At 39.2% G+C, this 19,317-nt stretch overlaps 1 protein-coding gene across 1 annotated transcript in view; it reads right to left on the bottom strand.

Annotated features, from left to right (window-relative positions):
* Positions 1-1,411: 1,411 nt before the first annotated feature.
* Positions 1,412-19,317, bottom strand: part of pcsk1.S (proprotein convertase subtilisin/kexin type 1 S homeolog) — a 33,632-nt gene continuing 15,726 nt past the window's right edge. The window contains exons 6-14 of the mRNA XM_018244363.2: positions 19,135-19,223; positions 17,953-18,125; positions 16,476-16,688; positions 14,397-14,497; positions 12,635-12,868; positions 11,133-11,290; positions 10,386-10,519; positions 8,799-8,960; positions 1,412-2,846 (exon numbers count right to left, since the gene is read on the bottom strand). Coding sequence (XP_018099852.1) covers positions 2,508-2,846; positions 8,799-8,960; positions 10,386-10,519; positions 11,133-11,290; positions 12,635-12,868; positions 14,397-14,497; positions 16,476-16,688; positions 17,953-18,125; positions 19,135-19,223 — 1,603 coding nt within the window. The 3' untranslated portion in view covers positions 1,412-2,507. The remainder of the gene's footprint in view (positions 2,847-8,798; positions 8,961-10,385; positions 10,520-11,132; positions 11,291-12,634; positions 12,869-14,396; positions 14,498-16,475; positions 16,689-17,952; positions 18,126-19,134; positions 19,224-19,317) is intronic.

Below are 19,317 nucleotides of genomic sequence, written 5' to 3'. Positions count from 1 at the left end.
AAGCAGAACCAGGAACAAGAACAGGGAACAGGAAATTGAAACAATTGACTTGGAACATAAAACACCCAGGAAATCATAAATTGAGGCTTATAGCAGGAAAGGGCAAGGGAGCAGCACTGGGGGGTTTAAAGACAAAGCACAGATACGTTTCTGACATTAAACTGCACTTGCTGGTTTATATTTGCAGCTTAGCTCAATTAACAGATTTTGGTACACAGGCTACAATAGCAGTAACAAATCCATGAGTGTAGCATAGAGAAAAGTCTAGAGAAAGAACAAAAGGACCACTGTTCAAGCTCATGGCTGCATGGTACTAATCAGTATTTTTTTATGAAAAAAAAACAACTATGTTCTACCGCTAAACCCATGATCCATTGTGGGGAATATTCTTTCCTTTTTTGTCTTTGTGGAGGCCGAGATCTTTACAACAATAGACACAATGAAGTTTGTTCTGAGATAAAACAGCTATTCCTGTTCCCAGTACAACATTTAAAGGGGTAATGGGCAACTGTGCTAAGTTATTGTGCAGAGATCGGAAATATTATAATGGGAAGCACTGTATGATTTGTGCTGGATAATTTAAGAGGTTTCATAGAGAGATCCCCAAGGTTTTTTTCTGAAAAATTGTTTCTATATGTAATCTATAGATATACACTCAAAAAAAGACCAATATCAAAGGAAGATCTCTCAGTAGCTATGTATTGTCCACTTGTTTTCCCATCAGGATGCCCTATAACAAGAACTGGAACCAGTATGGATGAAATCCATTGCTGTCAGTTACCATTAGAGTGACATGATTACATTTCAAATGCAAAGAATCCATTTTACTTTCACCAATTTTTCTAAAATACTTAAAGGGATACTGTCATGGGAAAAAAACATTTTTTCAAAATGAATCAGTTAATAGTGCTGCTCCATCCATTTCTCAAAAGAGAGAACAATTTTTTTTTATATTCAATTTTGAAATCTGACATGGGGCTAGACATATTGTCAATTTCCCAGCTGCCCCAAGTCATGTGACTTGTGCTCTGATAAACTTCAATCACTCTTTACTGCTGTACTGCAAGTTGGAGTGATATCACTCCCTCCCTTTCCCCCCTCCAGCAGCCAAACAAAAGAACAATGGGAAGGTAACCAGATAACAGCTCCCTAACACAAGATAACAGCTGCCTGGTAGATCTAAGAACAACACTCAATAGTAAAAACCCATGTCCCACTGAGACACATTCAGTTACATTGAGAAGGAAAAACAGCAGCCTGCCAGAAAGCATTTCTCTCCTAAAGTGCAGGCACAAGTCACATGAGATGGGGCAGCTGGGAAATTGACAATATGTCTAGCTCCATGTCAGATTTCAAAATTGAATATAAAAAAACCTGTTTGCTCTTTTGAGAACTGGATTTCAGTGCAGAATTCTGCTGGAGTAGCACTATTAACTGATGCGTTTTGAAAAAACATATTTTCCGATGACAGGATCCCTTTAAGCAGTCATATTATGCCAATTTGATAATTACCAATCATTTAGAAAAATGCCAATCTCATAAGTAGCAAAGCATTACAATATCAGCATTCAGGGATCTATAATTTGTATTTGTTATTTGTTTACAAAATTGCAATGTCCATGTGATGAATTTTGTTGTTGGTTCTGTTATTAAAAATATTGTAGAATGGTTAGAGTAGTTACAAATTTAAATAAAAAAGCCACTTAATATATTATTATGCCTATTTTGGAGTTGATATTCTGCCCTTGAATAGATTGAGTTAAACAAAATGGGGAGGACAGTTATTTGATATTTTGGAACCTTCTCTATAACAGTGTTGTAAATGAAGAAATAGGGCCAATTGCTAGAAAATAAAATTACTAGTTGCTCTTTATAAAGGCAATTTCCATTGGGCACTGGATCAGTTTGATGGATTTACTGAGGATATAAAGTATGCCCTTTCCTCTGCAGTTTTGCGACAGCTAGAGGTCAGGGATTACAAGATTTTAAAGGGAATCGATTGTTGCTTTAGATTGTAATGGGGATTTTTTGTTTGTCTGCATTAAATAAATTGCGGTTAACCTAAGGCTGTTTTAGGAGCCCCCCAAAGAGCTGTTCAGGTAGTGAGAAACTGTAGCTGTTAAGCCCATTGACTAAAGACTCAATTTGACCCTAATACACTAACTACACTCTTCTGTGCATGGAAATATGACCATTCTGTTAAAGCAAATAAAAGCTAAAAGTCTGCTTGTCCTGAGCCATGTCATATGATAGAGTTTTTCAGCCAGCAGTTTGTGACCCCAGAACAGCTCTTTTGAAAGACTCTCATGGGCAGCTTAATGCAGCCTCAGTCAGTTAACATAAATGGACCTGCTATTTATCTTAAGCATTGAAGTTTTTTTTATCCCCATTAGGCACCAAATCGCTAATTTTAACTGTTTATATTTCTGGAATTTTATAGGAGCACAAAGGCAAAATGCAATGGATGGAGGTTGAGAGGCATACGTGTTTCCTGGCACTAGAACATTTTAGGGTTTCTTCTTTAAAATGTTTAACAAAGCTTGCAATAGTCTATCATCTCTGTGTTTGTAAGGTCTGGTATGGTAGAACCTGTCAATGTATTCATTGTACAGATTGTTCTCTTTTTCCCTTCCTTCTGCCTGCTTAATGGTGGCCAAAGCATACAGATAACTATGTTTAGGTATATCTTTTTCTTCCAGCGGAAATGAAGCTTCTCCTCTGTCGAAGGCATTTTTCAAAAGATGGGCTATTGCTAGCGACTTTGCCCTTTCATCCAATTCTTGGCTGTCTGGAGTGTTTTCAGTGACTTCTGACCGGTCAGTTGTAACACTTTCATTGATTGGTTCCTAAAAGAATAGAAATGATTTAAATTTAATGATTTATTTTCTATTACTACTGTATTTTAGGGGTTATGTCAGGGTCGGACTGGGCCGACGAGATACTGGGAGAAAACCCGGTGGGCCCCGGCCCTCATGGGCCTCCGGTCAACCCAGACTTGTTTCCTTATCAGCTGGCCCATTGGCTTTAGCACATTCACGCAGCGAGTCTTTAGCGCGTCCGTGCGCCGTTCGCCCTGGCATGGACAGAGTCTTTCGGGAGGTCGGGAGAGGGTCCCCGGTGACTGCCAGGAGGGCCCTTTGCCTGCAGTCCCAGTAGGCCCCCAATGCGCCAGTTCAACCCTTGGTTATGTAATACAAATTTACAGGTTGCTGCAATTCAACCGAAAATAGCTTGGCTTCTCTACAGCTGACAGCACTAACAAACACTAAGGGGCAGATTTATCAAGGGTCGAATTTCGAGGGGTTAAAAACCTCAAAATTCGACCATCGAATTGAAATCCTTCGAACTCGAATAGCATTCAATCGATCGAATAAAAATGGTTCGATCAAACGATTAAATCCTTCAAATCGAACGAAGGATTTTTATTCAATGCCAAAAACTTTAAAAAATACACTGGATGGTCCCCATAGGCTAATATAGCAATTCGGTAGCTTTAATTTGGCGAAGTATTGAAATTGAAGGATTTTTAAAGAGACAGTACTTCGACTATCGAATGGTCGAATATTCAAACGCTTTTTACTTCGAATCGAAGTCAAAGTAAATTCAAAGTCGTAGTATCCTATTCGATGGTCGAAGTATCCAAAAAATTACTTCGAATTTCTAACTTTTTAGACTTTGAAAATTCACTCGAGCTTAGTAAATCTGCCCCCAATAATTGCTTGCCATGAGCTACTAGTATGGAGCAAAACATAGAAAGAAATTGCCAGCGCTCGGCCTAACCCATGCTCTGGAGTTGATCAGCTACTATAAACAATAAAAAGTCAATAATTGTACACATACTGTTGCTTACGTAGTTACATTGGCAGTGTTTGCCCATTACTAAAAGAAGGAGAAATGTGCACGGTTTGCCTTTAAAAATTATTATTATAAAAAAAATGAGGTGTTAGTACCACACTTTGGCCAAAATATGTAAACTCAGGTGCCACGTCAAGGCCCCTCATTGTATGTGAGTCCTACTCTATCTGTGAGCATTCTAAGTTTGTAGTGCATTTAAAATCAATCACGGGTGATTTCTTTCTGTGTTTTGTGTACAAATTATAGCCAAACACTGCCTATAGCTGCCATTCAGCCTTTAAAACAGGGAATGATTTAGGTTTATGCTAATGTGCTGGGGTTTAAAAGCTCCCAGCTTTCTCACTAGAGTCTCTGAGTTAAGGGTAAGTGCACTGTTGGTCTTATTACTCAGTCACACTGTTTTTTGGGGGACTTGATTTTAAATGCACTACCTACAGTTGGGGGTCATGTAATATAAGTCACTAAGTTTGCCCAGGAGCAGTTACCCATAGCAACCAATCAGCAGGTAGGATTTACTGGTCACCTGTTTAAAAACACATCTTATTGGTTGCTATGGGTTACTGCTCCTGTGCAAACTTAGCGCCTTTAATTACATATGCGGGTTAGAATGTTAATAAATATTGTAGGACTCCCGTACAATGATGGGGCCTTGATGTGGCACGTGAGCTTACAACTAATTTTTTGTAATAATTATTTTAAAAGGCAAACCGTGCACTGGCCATTCATCTCCTTCTTTTGGAATGGGGCAAACACTGCCAATGTAACTACTTAAGCAACATTATGTAGAAAAAGTAGCAAAAGAAATGGGTGAACAAAAGGGAATAAGATGATCACTAGTGATGGGCAAATTTGTTCCGTTTCGCTTCGCTGAAAAAAACGTGAATTTCCCACGAAATTCACAAAACTAGCGAAAAATTAGCGAAACGCATTGAAGTCAATGGGATTCAAAATTATTTTGACGCACATCAATTTCGACTGCCACGACAATTGTTATACCTGCGCCTATTTTGGCCAAATGCATTAAAGTCAATGGACGTCCGAATAATTTTTGTGTTGGCATGAGGCGATTTTGAAGCAAGCAACTTTTCGACGCGCACCCAAAATTTTTTGATGCAGGCGAGTTTCGTGAATTTATTCACCGGCGGCGAAACGCGGAAATTTGCAGCAAATTCGCACCAGACAAATTTATTCGCCCATCACTAGAATGTACTGTAGGTAGAGAAGGAAAGAGAAAGAATGCAAGTGGCAAGTCCTTTTATATCCTCATATCCCAGGTCCCTGCAAGAGCCCATCTGACAGCGTACTTGTCATTTGTATAAGTGTTGCAGGGTGACAGGAGGGAGGCCCAACCTCTTGTCGCCAGACCTATGTTGAGCTTAGATTCTCAGTTGATTTGGAGTAGTGACATAAGTAGAAAATGACTAGGCTTCTTAATGCTTTAGGGCACCCTAAACTTTCCAATAAGGTATTTTTCAGAAACACATATTGAGCCACCCTGCTGTATTCCGGGGTCTGCGTCCTTTCTAGTTATCTCTGACAAGAGCGGCAGCACTACTCGATGGTGGAAAAATAATGTATTTGAGGTGATTTAATACTAGGCACAAGGTTTACCCAGGTCCAGTAACCTTTAGCAACCAATCAGTTCTTCGCTTTCAAACAGCCAACCAGTGAATGCTGTTTGCTGATTGGTTACTGTGGGTTACTGGGTCTCCATCAAACTTTGCATCCTTTATTAGTTGTGTTGTAATGTTGTATATGTGAAGACTTGTGCTTGGGCAGTGTGGTGGAATAACTGGATGATACAATATTCTGTCATTCTGGTCTAGTAACCTATAACAACCAATCAGATGTTTGCTGGAAAGGAGCCAGTAAAGGCTAACTGCTGAATGGTTGCTGGGGAATAAAGAACTGAAGAAACATTATCCCAGTTATGAAACGACCCCATTAGATAATTAAAATATCAATTCTCTATAGGCATTTATGCATTGGAAAAGCTTTTCAATTTTGCCCTGAGACAGGTAAACATTACTCCATTCACATATTTGTATAGTGTGATATATCTTTATATATTCTGTATATAATGCTACATCTGACGAATGCACAGTAAATAGTTTTCTGCCTTCTCCATAAATCCATTTTTCATGTTATTGAATGTGACTCAACACACTTATAGAAATGACACGTTGGCTGTGAACTGGAACTTTCCAGGACTCCATTCATGGAAAGTGGAAACAAAATATTTACACCAGTGGCTTCAGTGATCTAGAGATTTATCCTCTGGGTCACTTAGATTAGTGTTAACATTAGCATTCACTGTATTAAGTTGAACAAAACACATGCAAGTCCTCCAGTTCCGTGGCAAAAGCCATGTCACTTACATCAAAGGATTATAAATAAATAACAACGATTTCCATATGCTGTGTGCTTGGAAGAGACATATACAGGCTCTTATGTTTGCCCAACACATACAGTAGCAACCAGATGATTGTTTTCCATACACCTTGCCAGTTAATGCTACCTGCTGTTGCTATGGGTTTCTAGACAAGTAACAAACCTAAGAAAAATGTTTTAAATGACTCCTCAAAATATTTATTTAATAAAAGCAACATTTCAAGACTAACTGTTTTGAATGCTGACAATTTTGGTATTTATTTTTGGTATATTTTCTTTTATGTTTTTGATACTGATCATTATACAGGTATAATTTATAATAAAAAAAAGTCATATGCAAACAGAGAATTGCTGACTTTAAGTTATTGACTGCTGATTACGGGTATGTACCCATGGGCACATACCTGTGTCTAATATGGAGCTGACTTTTATATGACCCACCACACACCAAGTGAATGGTAAGTGTTCTCAGACTGTCCTGTGGGCCTGTCTATACCCATAAGAGCGGATATTAGTGATAAACCCACATCCATGGGTATGTACCCATGGAAAACGTAATGGAAATCAAGGTAAGGCTAGAAGCACAATTGAAAAGCTGTCTAGGATATTCAATACAGTTTAAGGGGCATATTTATCAAAGGTCGAAGTTCGAAGTTAAAAAAACTTCGAACTTCGAATCCAAAAAGACCAACCGAATGGAGGTCGAAGTGGGCCGAATTTGGCCTACTTCGAATCGTACGATCGTACTTCGATTCAAAGTTTTTTTAACTTCGGCCTTCGATCTCCCGTTCCCCCAATTGCCTCCATACGGGTTCTAGGAGGTCCCACATAGGCTAAAACAGCACTTCGACAGCTTTTAGGTGGCGAATGGTCGAAGTCGAAGTTTTAAAGAGACAGTACTTCAAAAAAATTCGATCTTCGAATTTCGAAGTATTTTCAAATTCGAATCGAAGTTGGACTATTCCCTAGTTGAAGTACACAAAAATTACTTCGAAATTCAATGTTTTTTACTTCGAAACTTCACCTTGACCTTTGATAAATCTGCCCCTAAATGTTAACTACCAGGGGGGTAACTACAGAGGAAGCAGACCCTGCGGCTGCAGGGGGCCCAGGAGGTATAGGGGGCCCCTTGAGGCTCTAATTCATATACAATTTCAATAAATATTGGTAAAAAAGGACAACCTCTGGATATGTTGTTGCCCTAAAACAAATTTGCAAATTTATTCGAAACTTGCAAATTCACCGCAAATTTGCGCCTGGCGAATAAATTAGCCCATCACTAGTTATTTTATCACATCCCTACCACCATGTAAACGGATCTGTCCTACAAACAACTGTCCAGTATGAGTAGTTTTAACTACAATCTGGGTAAAAAAATTCTCGTTGCTGCAGATCCTTGCAATCTACGGTTCTTTGAGGTTTTAAGTGTTTTCTATGTATTTTCATTTTGGGGTCTCTATATGCCATTTACTTGGATATTCCTATGTACATTGGGCATTAACAGTGGCGTAACTAGATGTTGCTGGGCCCCACAGCAAATTAATTTTAGGGCCCCCAACATATCCAGTGTTTGTCCTGTTTTACCAATATATGTTCAAATTGCTCATCAATGAGAGACTCATGGGGCCCCCTGTACCTCCTGGGCCCCCCTGCAGCCGCAGGGTCTGCTTCCTCTGTAGTTACGCCCCTGGGCATTAACCTATTCAGTGAACCCCTGCCATCCATTAAACTCATATCTTATTTATATATGTAGTATTCCCAAATATGAGAAACGGCCATCTGCATTAAATGCACTTGCTTAAAGGAACTGTAACACCAAAAAATAAAAGTGTTTTAAAGGAATGACAATATAATGTAGTGTTACCCTGCACTGGTACAACTGGTGCGTTTGTTTGAGAATCACTACTATAGTTTATATAAACAAGCTGCTGTGTAGTCATGGGGGCAGCCATTCAAGCACAGGATACACAGTAACATAGTGTATATGTTCTGAAGAATCTCATTGTATACTACAGAGCTTATCCGTTATCTGCTGAGTATCTTGTGCCTTTTCTCCTTTTCCAGCTTGAATGGCTGCCCCCATGGCTACACAGCAGCTTGTTTATATAAACTATAGTAGTGATTCTCAAGGAAATACACCGGTTTTACCAGTGCAGCACAACAGTACATTATGGTCTCATTACTTTAGAAGATTTCAATTTTTTGGCTCTACTGTTCCTTTAACATGTATCAGCTTTCTAGATCATAAACTAATACCTAAAGCACAGTCCTTCTGTCCTATTGAATCGATGATTAACATACGATTACACAGAAACTTAACTAGAGGGGGGCGGGCCCTGGCACGGGACGTGCAGCCGGGCCCAGCCCCCTCCGTACGCCCGGAAACGGCAGCTTTTATGGCCGCATTTACTTAAGAACACAGGGGCCCTGAGGGGGTGTGGGCCCTGGCCCTGAGGGGGTGCGGGCCCTGGCCCAATCGCAACCCCTGCTCCCCCGGTAGTTACGCCACTGCAATTACATTCTGCATAATTGCTAATAATCACGCTCAGTACCTTTTCAGTGTCACCCATCTTCTCAACACCCCTTCGATCATTTTGAACAACATTGTAGGAAGTATAAACTCTTGGATATTTCATATGCTCTGGTTGGGTAGATGTACCACGAAGAATTAATTTCCAGCTGACGATTCTTCCTTCATTATTCTTTCTTCCAGACTGGAATATCGACATAAAAAGCCTTTAAATTGACACCCTCCTGTTGAATGTATTTTTGTCTGTTATTATTAGTTTATTATACAGGTATGGGATCCGTAATCCGGAAACCCGTTATCTAGAATGCTCAGAATTACGGAAAGGCTGTCTCCCATAGACTCCATTACAAATAATCCAAATTTTTAAAAAAATTATTTTCTTTTTCTTTGTAATAATGAAACAGCTCCATGTACTTGATCCAAACTTAGATATAATTCATCTTTACTGAAGGTAAAACCAGCCTTTTGGGTTTACTTATTGTTTAAATGATTTTCTAGTAGACTTAAGTTATGGAGATCCAAATTACGGAAAGATACATTATCCAGAAAACCCCAGGTCCCGAGCATTCTGGATAACAGGTCCTATACCTGTATTTCAATTGATTCACAACCACTTCTGTTATAGCAGAGTTGTGCTTCTACCAAGCACTCCCATAGACCTATACTCTAGCAGGTGACTGATGCCCTATCTAATAAAGTAATGGGATGTCATTTTCTGTTTCATCCCCTCTATGCCAACTGGGGCAAGGGAGAAGCTTAAAGGAGATGGAAACCCCCTGGGCACAAAACCCCTTCCCCTCCCCTGTGTTGCCCCCCCTCCTCCTCCCCCTGTCCCCCTGGGCAAATGCCCCTAACTTGTTACTCACCCCTCTGCGCCTGCGTCTTCTGGCGCATGCGCAGTAGGAACATTTACAGGTACGGATCTACTGCGCATGTGCCGAATGTCACAAAGTTTTCCGATTTCACTTCGTGACACTCGGCGCATGCACAGTAGATCCGTACCTGTAAATGTTCCTACTGTGCATGCGCCAGAAGACGCCGGTCAAAGCAGGAAGAAGACCGCGTGGGAGAAGATGGCGCCTGTGAACTCCGTGGACAGGACCTGCAAAGAGGGGTGAGTAACAAGTTAGGGGCATTTGCCCAGGGGGACAGGTAGGCCAGGGGGGAGGAGGGGGCAACACAGGGGAGGGGGGAGGGGTTCTGCCCCAGGGGGTTTCCTTCTCCTTTAAGTGGCTGAGAAAGACGGCTCCATTATTGCTACAAGTCTACTGGGCCTGTTTATAAATGGACACAATGGGGAAAGATGTAATTGACTTTACACACTTTGCATTAATACAGGAGTTCTTTAGATTTGGGCCTATCCATGGAGAGATAACAAGAGTCCTGTCTCAGACCAGAAAGCCATTGGCCCTGCAAATGTTAAAATCTTATCGATGAAACTTAAATTGCATAGCAGAAAGGGCTGCACCTCCTGATTGAGGGGTGAAAATGGTAATTGTGCCCACGGGAATAAGCTTTTATAACCGAGACAGCAACTTGTGGCATTTCTCTTTTGACTTAGCACAATAGGGCAGACTACAAAAATACTCTCTAAAGTTTGCAGTCTTACCACATCAGATATTTTCACTGTCCAGGTTCCTGCTGGATCTTCTCCCCATGTATGAACAGACATAAAGTCCCAGCTCTTGAAACCATTTGGAGATTTATCTCTCTCTCTTTCCGTCAGAAGAACTGTATTAGTCCCTGCAAATGACAAATACATATCAATAACTCTTGCCACTCTCCATAGTACATGTACTGAACATTTAGAATTCCTATTACTTTGTGCCAGTTTTATTATTGTGCCACCATAATTAATGAAGGCCGTGGGGCTCATTTATCAACACTGAGCAAATTTGCCCATGGGCTGTTACATATAGCAACCAATCAGATTGCTGCATTCATTGTTCTTCTTGCAGCTGGCTTTAAAAAGCTGATCACTGATTGATTGCTATAGGTAACAGCCCATGGGCAAATTTGCCCAGTGTTGATAAATGAGCCCTACTTTAACTACTAAACCTTTTTATTTTTGTCCATGTGCCGAGAAAGTAGTGCAAGTGGTACAGTTATAGAGGCAATAACTTTATTCAGACTTTGGGCTATGTGGACATTTTCATTATATCAAGATTATTGATAATTGATTAAACAATATTTCTGAGGTTCTTGAACTAACACTGGTAAGTTATTACAAGTAAATCAATCATTTTGGGAAGTGCCAGCTGTAATACACACCTTCTGGTGTTAACAAATTTAATACAAAATATTCCACACAACATTTGCCTTTGGAGGATAAAAAAGATAATGAAGTGTTTGCTACCTAATGGAGAGGTGAGTGTAATGTGAAGGTCCCCTCTCCGGGTGTATTCAATGGTGGCTTCCAGCTGCAAGTGCTCCAGAGATTTGATATGATTATCTTGGCCTTCGCAGGCTTTTGTTGGAATTTGTATGGTTACTTCCCCATCAGATCTTAGAAACCTGTCAGAGAGGGAATGAACATAATCAATGTATGTGTTTTACAGTGATAACATATAATTTCACTTTACACAACACCGGCAGACCTGTAGATCATATACACTGGCCAATGTACTTATCAACTGATTTGATTTTCCAAGACTTTGGAGGTAATTCTGACAGTCAATGAGCTGACAAAATTTGGGTTTAATAACCAAAGATTTGGCTTTTAAATTGTCACCTCTTTTAACTTGAGGGGCACTGCTGCCTAACACAAGGTTCTCAGCTCACCTCTTAACAGGAACGCCCCGATTTCTGATTCTGTTTAAAAAGAGAGGTTTTTTTCTACATTTTGCCAAAAAATTTACAGTGAAAATGCCACCCTGAAAAAAACACCCAGAGAGTCCGATGTATTTTGTTTAAACAAAGTTTTATCAGATTATGCTGATTGGAGCAACATTCCAGGGTAGATCTTATTTAAAAGTCATTCTGAATTGAGAATGAGAGACAGTTGGATGACTGGTGAAAGCCTTCAAGAAAAACACAGCAGACTTATTACTAGAGATATACTATGACCTGGATGAATGAGAATCTTCACAAACTCAAGAAAAGTTGTTGAGAAAAAAAAGTCCTCATGAAAAAGTATCAATAACTTCAATGTATCTTGTCCCAAATTTTTGGGACAGATTCACTCATCACTGCTGGTAATTTATCATTTTATGAAGGGTATTTAAAGGAGAACCAACCCATTGCTAATAAAATCCCCTACCCCCCTATCCTACATATGCCCCCTCCCTGCTCCACCACCAGCCTAAGTTGTACCTTTGGTAAATGCCCCTAACTCTTTACTTACCCCTCGGTGCAGATTCAGGGCATCAGAGTCCATGAGCGCCATCTTCTTCTCTTCGGTAATCTTTGGGAATAGAGTGGCATATCTGCGCATGTGCAGTTGGAGCAATCTTCTGTTTCACGACAGCTGCACATGCGCCGAAAGTCACGGAAATTGCCAAAGCACCGGAAGAAGACCCAAAAATTACCGAAGAGAAGAAGATGGCGCCTGTGAACTCCGATGCCCTGAATCTACCCCGATGGGTAAGTAAAGAGTTAGGGGTATTTACCAAAGGTACCACCTAGGCTGGGGTGGAGCAGGAAGGGGGTCTATGTAGGGTAGGGGGGTAGGGGTTTTTATAAGCAAGGATTTGGTTCTCCTTTAAAACTCAAGGAGCCACTCTGAAGCCTTTTTCTGCCCTACACTACAGACCAGTGCTGGTTGCTATATAATCAGTCATGTTAACACACACACATTTACAATAATAACAAATAAAAGGCAGTGAAAACAGTCACTATATACTTTTGTGCATTTCTTACCTTGGTGAAAATTCATTATCTTCAACTATACACTCTTTCTTTTCAGCAACTCCTTTCCATGTTTTAGGATCAGCTAAATCCACAAGTGCCTTAGCATTGAGCAGCCCAAATCCAAACCTGCTGTTAACCATTAATCCAGCACCATTTTTCTTCCAACCAGGATTGTTAGACAATGGGTCGTACTCTGATGTCCAAACCACCAGGTGCTGCATGTCCCTCCAGGTAAGGTCAGGGCTATGGGAAGGCACAGAATGTTATAGGATTGCTTTTATCCTTTTTGTTTTTATTACTCTAACTGTAGTAGAGTGACATGTCAGTACTAAATGGTTGATGTACCATATACATCATGTATACTAAACAATACGCATAAGTCAACCTCAGTTTTGCTCTACAAAAATTAGCTAAAATGCACTGCAGTGCACATTTTTATCTGTCTGCTTTTATCTTATACATAGGGTGTTATTTATCAAAGTCCAAATTTATCTCAATATTTTCTGCTACAAACGAATTCAATTATATTAAATCTGCTCGGGTTTTTTACGTTTATTTATTATTACATTTTAACTTGTTTGCTTTGCAGGAAAAAAATCTGAATTTCACATTTTTTTCGGATTTTTTTATCCAATTTTCACGAAAACTCGAAAAACTTCGTGGTATTCCCTGAAACCCAGCGCACATCAAAAAATCATTGGGACTTCTCCCATTGACTTATATGCAACCTCGACAGGTCTGAGATGCCGGATTTTCTGATTCAGACTCTTCCAACCTCGGGGTGGAATAAATTCCGAAAAATTTGTGATTTTTTTGAAAGTCCGATTTTATATTAAAAAAATGCACATTTTTCTGGATTTTTGAATTCAGAGTTTAGTAAATAACCCCCTTAGAGTTTGATAGAATTTTCGAGGCATTGATGCATAAAAACACATGTAATTAAATGAAATATAAACCCTTGAAACAAATGTTTCATATGTTGCCTGTGGTTGTTGTTTAAGTGTTGTCTTTTGTTATCTTGTCTTGGTTTTTTTTTGTTTTGCTGTTACTTGATTTCTTTTTGCTCAGTAAATTATTGAACAGAGATGAGTCATTAGATATTTCTCAGGTGAATTCTAAGTAGACCCACAACAAAGGACTTTCCACTGATCACTGATTTATTTTTCTGCCGACTGTCAGCCAAACTGAACAGCAGGTGGTGCTATTGTTTCAAATAAAGTAAAAGCTGCTAATATCTTCAAAACTAGGAAAAAATAATGAATGTAAATTGCAAAAGTGCTCAGAATAGCACTGTGGGCAATTATTTGTTCATTTGTTTTGTGGGTTTACATTTCTTTTATCTCTATATTGGGCCTATTTATAAATAGTAGAAGTCAGGGAATCAGTGGTTTTCAGTGGTGTTACTATTTTTCAGGCCCACAAAATATCTAGAGGTTGACCTGTTTTACCAATATTTATTTAACTTCTATATGAATTAGGGCTTCATGGGGCCCCTATACCTCGTGGGGCCCCCTGCAGCCACATGGTCTGCGTTCTCTGTAGTTACGCCCAGGGTGGTTTTGTCTTTACATTTTGTTGGGACTACCTAATTCTGCCTAATTCAGTTAAACATTTTATCTTGAAAAATGTTTGATTTTGGATCAACCCAGTCTTATTTATATAGAATTTAATAACATTTCTCTTACATTTATTCTGCACTTCAAACGATATAAACTGTATGTCCATTTGTGAAAAACATCCAGAAATTTGTACTGTACTTAGAAATCCTTACTTAAATTCCAGTGCAAGAGCAAAGATCCCAGCAGCCAATGGTGCTGACGCCGAGGTTCCAGTGTGCGTCTCCGTGCACTCATTGTGTAAGTCAGCACTTATCTGAAAAATGACAGAATATTTCACGTCCATTCACTAATGCTTTGTTCTTTTGTTTCCCTCAGAAAATCTTTATTACATAAATGTCACAGAGATTTATCTGACATGTGCACGTGGGTAGAAAAAAAACTGATTTGCATCATAAAAGCAAATGATATTGTTGCAACAGGAACACATTTAAAATGAATAGCGTTCAGTATTTGCAGGATTGCTGTATTTCCAACAATGGTACTGTATCTTTTTAACATTAATCACATTAACATCTACATAAATAAAAATTTAATTGATTGTGAGGGTAGGGCATAAAGGTATTAATAGCAATATAAAGGCTAATGCAGTACCTGCTATATATCATCTGAATACAAGGTGCCTTATATTATAATATTTATCACCATAAACAGATCAAGAAACTCCAAAGGCAGTTTCCTCCTCATATATATATATATATGTATATATATATATATATATATATATATATATATAGATAGATAGATAGATAGATAGATATAGATATAGATCTATATATATAGATCTATATATATATATATATATATATATATATATATATATATATATATATATATATATATATATATATATATATATATATATATATATAAAATAGTAAAAGGACCCGCACTCCAAGTTTTATGTGAAAAAAGTGCTGAATTTTATTCACACATGCATATCCAACGTTTCGGTCCACTCTGGGACCTTTCTCAAGGTCCTTGAGAAAGGTCCCAGTGTGGACCGAAACGTTGGAGTGCGGGTCCTTTTACTATTTTGTACAAGAACACTTTGACCAACGCACCCACCTCATTAGAAATCCGGTAAGAGTGCGCTCACTCAACAGATTGTATATATATATATATATATATATATGTAAGTTGCAGGTGAAACGTATTCCCTGTATACAATGTATAATAAAGCAATAGAATTCTTAATGAATCAGATTAAAGTTAAGTGTAGGACTGGCATTATTGGGAATTACTTTGCACAAGTATGAATAAATACAGATTTTTTGGTCCTTGATAAATTCTATATATATATATATATATATATATATATATATATATATATATATATATATATATATATATATATATATATAATCCTAGTCTATATTCCCACCACCACCTGGACACATAGGGGCATATTTACTAAGCACCGAGAATTCGGCAACGACGGCATCGCAGGCAGCGCAACACTTCGCCAAGCGAAAGTTCGCTCATACAAAGCTAATTCATTAACATGCAAAGTTATGTCCAGGGCGCCAAACACTGGCGAAGTTGAGTTAGCGTTAATTTGGCAAGCAGACCGAAGTTGCGCTAGTGTTGGCTAATTTGCATATGGCGGGAAGTTAAAGTTCAATGGACGTATATGTTGCAGCAAATACATTACACTACACAAGCCCAGGGAACCTTAATAAAATAAAATAAAGTTGTTATATTGCCCTACATATGAGCCCAGTGTATAGTTTATGTGCCATATGTTAGGAAATGTAGGGGGGAAGCCGGTTACCCCCAAAAAAATTTTGCAGCCTATCACCCTGAAAAAAGGAAAAGACGCCAGCGTTATTTGGGACTAAATTTTAAGGAAGTCCTATCTACTCTATTGCACTTCGACTGGTCTGATGTGGTGAAGGCAAGTCTGGCGCAAGGGGTAACGTTCAGTAAAATTTGCATCTTAGTGAATTTGCGTAGTTACGTCCATTCGCCAGAGCAACTTCATCTGGCGATTGAGTACGAAGGAGAGCCAGTGTCAGTCTCTTTCGCTAGCGAAGTCACGCCTTGCGCCCGTTAGTAAATTGGCCGAAATGACGCTGCGCTGGCGAATTTTCGCCAGCATTAGTCACTTTGCCCCATATATGGAATAACGCAAAAGCTGTGCAAACTGTGCTGGTTCTATATGTGCCTCCTTTAGAATTACATTTCACATTACACTGTATGCATTTTGTCATTTAGTTTCTTTGGTAACTTACAATTCTCTGATCAGTGTAGTCCCCACTGCTATATGCTGTAGCCAGGGTGGAAGAGCATTTCTCCGCATACCAGGGAGACAGACCTTGCTGGGAAGCACTGCTGATAGAGATGGTGTAAATGCTGTCTGTGTATCCATCACAGTCACAGTTATCACCCTGACGGCCGCCATTTCCAGATGCCCAAACAAAGATGGAACCTTTTCCATTTCGCCCCTATGGATATAAATGTCGAAAGACTTATTCCCAGAAAACCCATCTTAATACTTCCTTTGTAATATGTGTAAAATATCTGTTACCTATATACTGTTTTATTACCCATAGCTAAAAATTGAATAATAAAGTGCACTGGTTACTACGGGTGAAGCAAAAGGGCAATGTAGCACCTTTGCTATTAGTTCAGGCCCCATACACATAAAGACAGCCCAGTCTACCAACAATTCCAAGGCAAAGGGGAATCATAGTTAGTATTCAAAATTAACCTGGTTTGTATAATTTGAAGACATTTTAGACTGAATATTTACAACCGTTTTGTGTATGCAAATAATGGCTGTATATTGTTTGTAGCAGTTGGTCATTTGGAGTGTAGATTAGTCTGTGCATTGAAAAAAAGAGCAGCTGGTCAAGGCTATGGAGTGAGTTAGACTGAGCACCAGGGTTGTAATAGGCTTTAGGGACACCAGGAAAAACCCAGTGGGCCCCGGTCTTCAACCCAGACCCATTCCCTGCCTGAAGCTATGGGCACTGCCCACTGACCTCCCCCTGATTGCAGCTGCAAGGGAAACACATGAGGTAAGTTTGAGGGTTTGCAGTGAGGTGTATTCCATATGGAAGACCTCAAGACTGGGGAAGCGGGTCAAGGGGGTGTATAGGGACCCCTGAGGTTGCAGGCCCGGTGAGTCCTAGACCCCCCCAGTCTGGTGCTGTTGAGTGCTCACAATTTCTCTTTATTTAGTGTACAAATTGTAGTCAGATATTGCATTTAGCTGCCACCTAGCTTATAGGAAAGATATTCAGGCACATGTGTATCTCAATCTATAAGATGGGTCTTAAAAATGTCTATGCTGATCTCACTAGAGTTTCTAAGCAAAAGGTAAGTGAACAGTGTTTCACCACTCAGTTGCACATAATGCACATTGTTGCTGGAAGCTCAACAAATGAAAATGTTCCTATTGTGTATATGTTCCTACATGTGTATCTCAATCTATAAGATGGGTCTTAAAAATGTCAATGCTGATCTCACTAGAGTTTCTAAGCAAAAGGTAAGTGAACAGTGTTTCACCACTCAGTTGCACATAATGCACATTGTTGCTGGAAGCTCAACAAATGAAAATGTTCCTATTGTTTCTAAGTACAAAGGGTTAGTGAACACAGTTCTACCACCCCCCCCCCACTTATCACTAAATTTTATATCTCCATCTCTATGTGTCTAAGTGTTCTTATATCTATATCAAATGCTGCTTGTTGGCAAGAATTGTACCTGTTTGATGCCATACTCAAAAGCTTTCTGCGCCAGTCTGCCAGGTCCTTCTACAGTTTTGCCATCATCATTAGGTCCCCAGCTGGCACTGTATATATGCACATGTTGTGGATTGAAGCCAATGGAACTTGCTTCTTTGGCATCTGTCACAATACCATCCAGCATCCGTATGCCTGGTGCCAAAAATAGGATGAATTTATGGTTAATTCTTCAAGCACAATTATACTGATTCATTTAATATAGTGGTACACAGGAAAACATTAGAATATTCGAATAGGATAGGAATTAAATGATTGCTGGAGCTTTCATGGTGCATAGAATCACAGAATAATTATTTTTGGTGCAAAGGGACAATTATGCAGTAGCTGCCATTACAATTGCTCACAGGAAGGTTAGCACCATTTTGGCCATTTAAATCTGAAATGCTACATATAAAGGGGAGGGGTGTATATATCAGTTAAAATGATCTGAAAATCTGAAATATCTTGACAGGTGCTCTAAAATAAGTCCCGCTTGGGAGCCCTTATGCTACTGGACATAATTAAATAGAGCACCTAATGATTATTTTAGGAAGGCAAAAAGTCTATATTCCAATACTAGGGGGCCCATTTACTTAGCTCGAGTTAAGGAATAGAATAAAAAAAAACTTTGAATTTCGAATGTTTTTTTTGGCTACTTCGACCATCGAATTGGCTACTTCGACCTTCAACTACGACTCGAATCAACTATAAATCGTTAGACTATTCGACCATTCGATAGTCGAAGTACTGTCTCTTTAAAAAAAACTTCGATCCCCTACTTCGCCACCTAAAACCTACCGAAGTGCAATGTTAGCCTATGGGGAAGGTCCCCATAGGCTTTCTAATGTTTTTTTGGTCGAAGAAAAATGTTCGATCAATGGATTAAAATCCTTCTAATCGAACGATTCGAAGGATTTAATCGTTCGATCGAAAGATTTTTCGATCAAACTATTTGCGGTAAATCCTTTGATTTCAATATTCGACGTCGAAGGATTTACATTCGGCAGTCGAATATCGAGGGTTAATTAACCCTCGATATTCGACCCTATGTAAATCTGCCCCTAGGTGTGTAACAGTAAAGTGCTAATGTTTTACTGTTCTTTTAATGACATTTAAAGCATTTTATTGTACTGTTTCGTATACACATTGTATATGTTCTTACCCCCAACCTTTGCATTATATGCAACTCCAACGCCACATTTATTGTTGTTGGCAATCATCGCAATTTCCCCGACGCATCTTGTTCCATGTCTGCAAATATTAGAAGATGCGTGTGTCAGGGACGCGTTTGTTTTACATAAATAAAGTATTCAGCAGAATAAACTCTTTAAACAATGCATGAGCT

Source organism: Xenopus laevis, chromosome 1S (genome assembly GCF_017654675.1).
Source record: "Xenopus laevis strain J_2021 chromosome 1S, Xenopus_laevis_v10.1, whole genome shotgun sequence".
Classification (NCBI taxonomy): domain Eukaryota; kingdom Metazoa; phylum Chordata; class Amphibia; order Anura; family Pipidae; genus Xenopus; species Xenopus laevis.
Note: the sequence above shows the minus strand (reverse complement) of the source record. Positions and strands in the feature narration are given on the sequence as shown.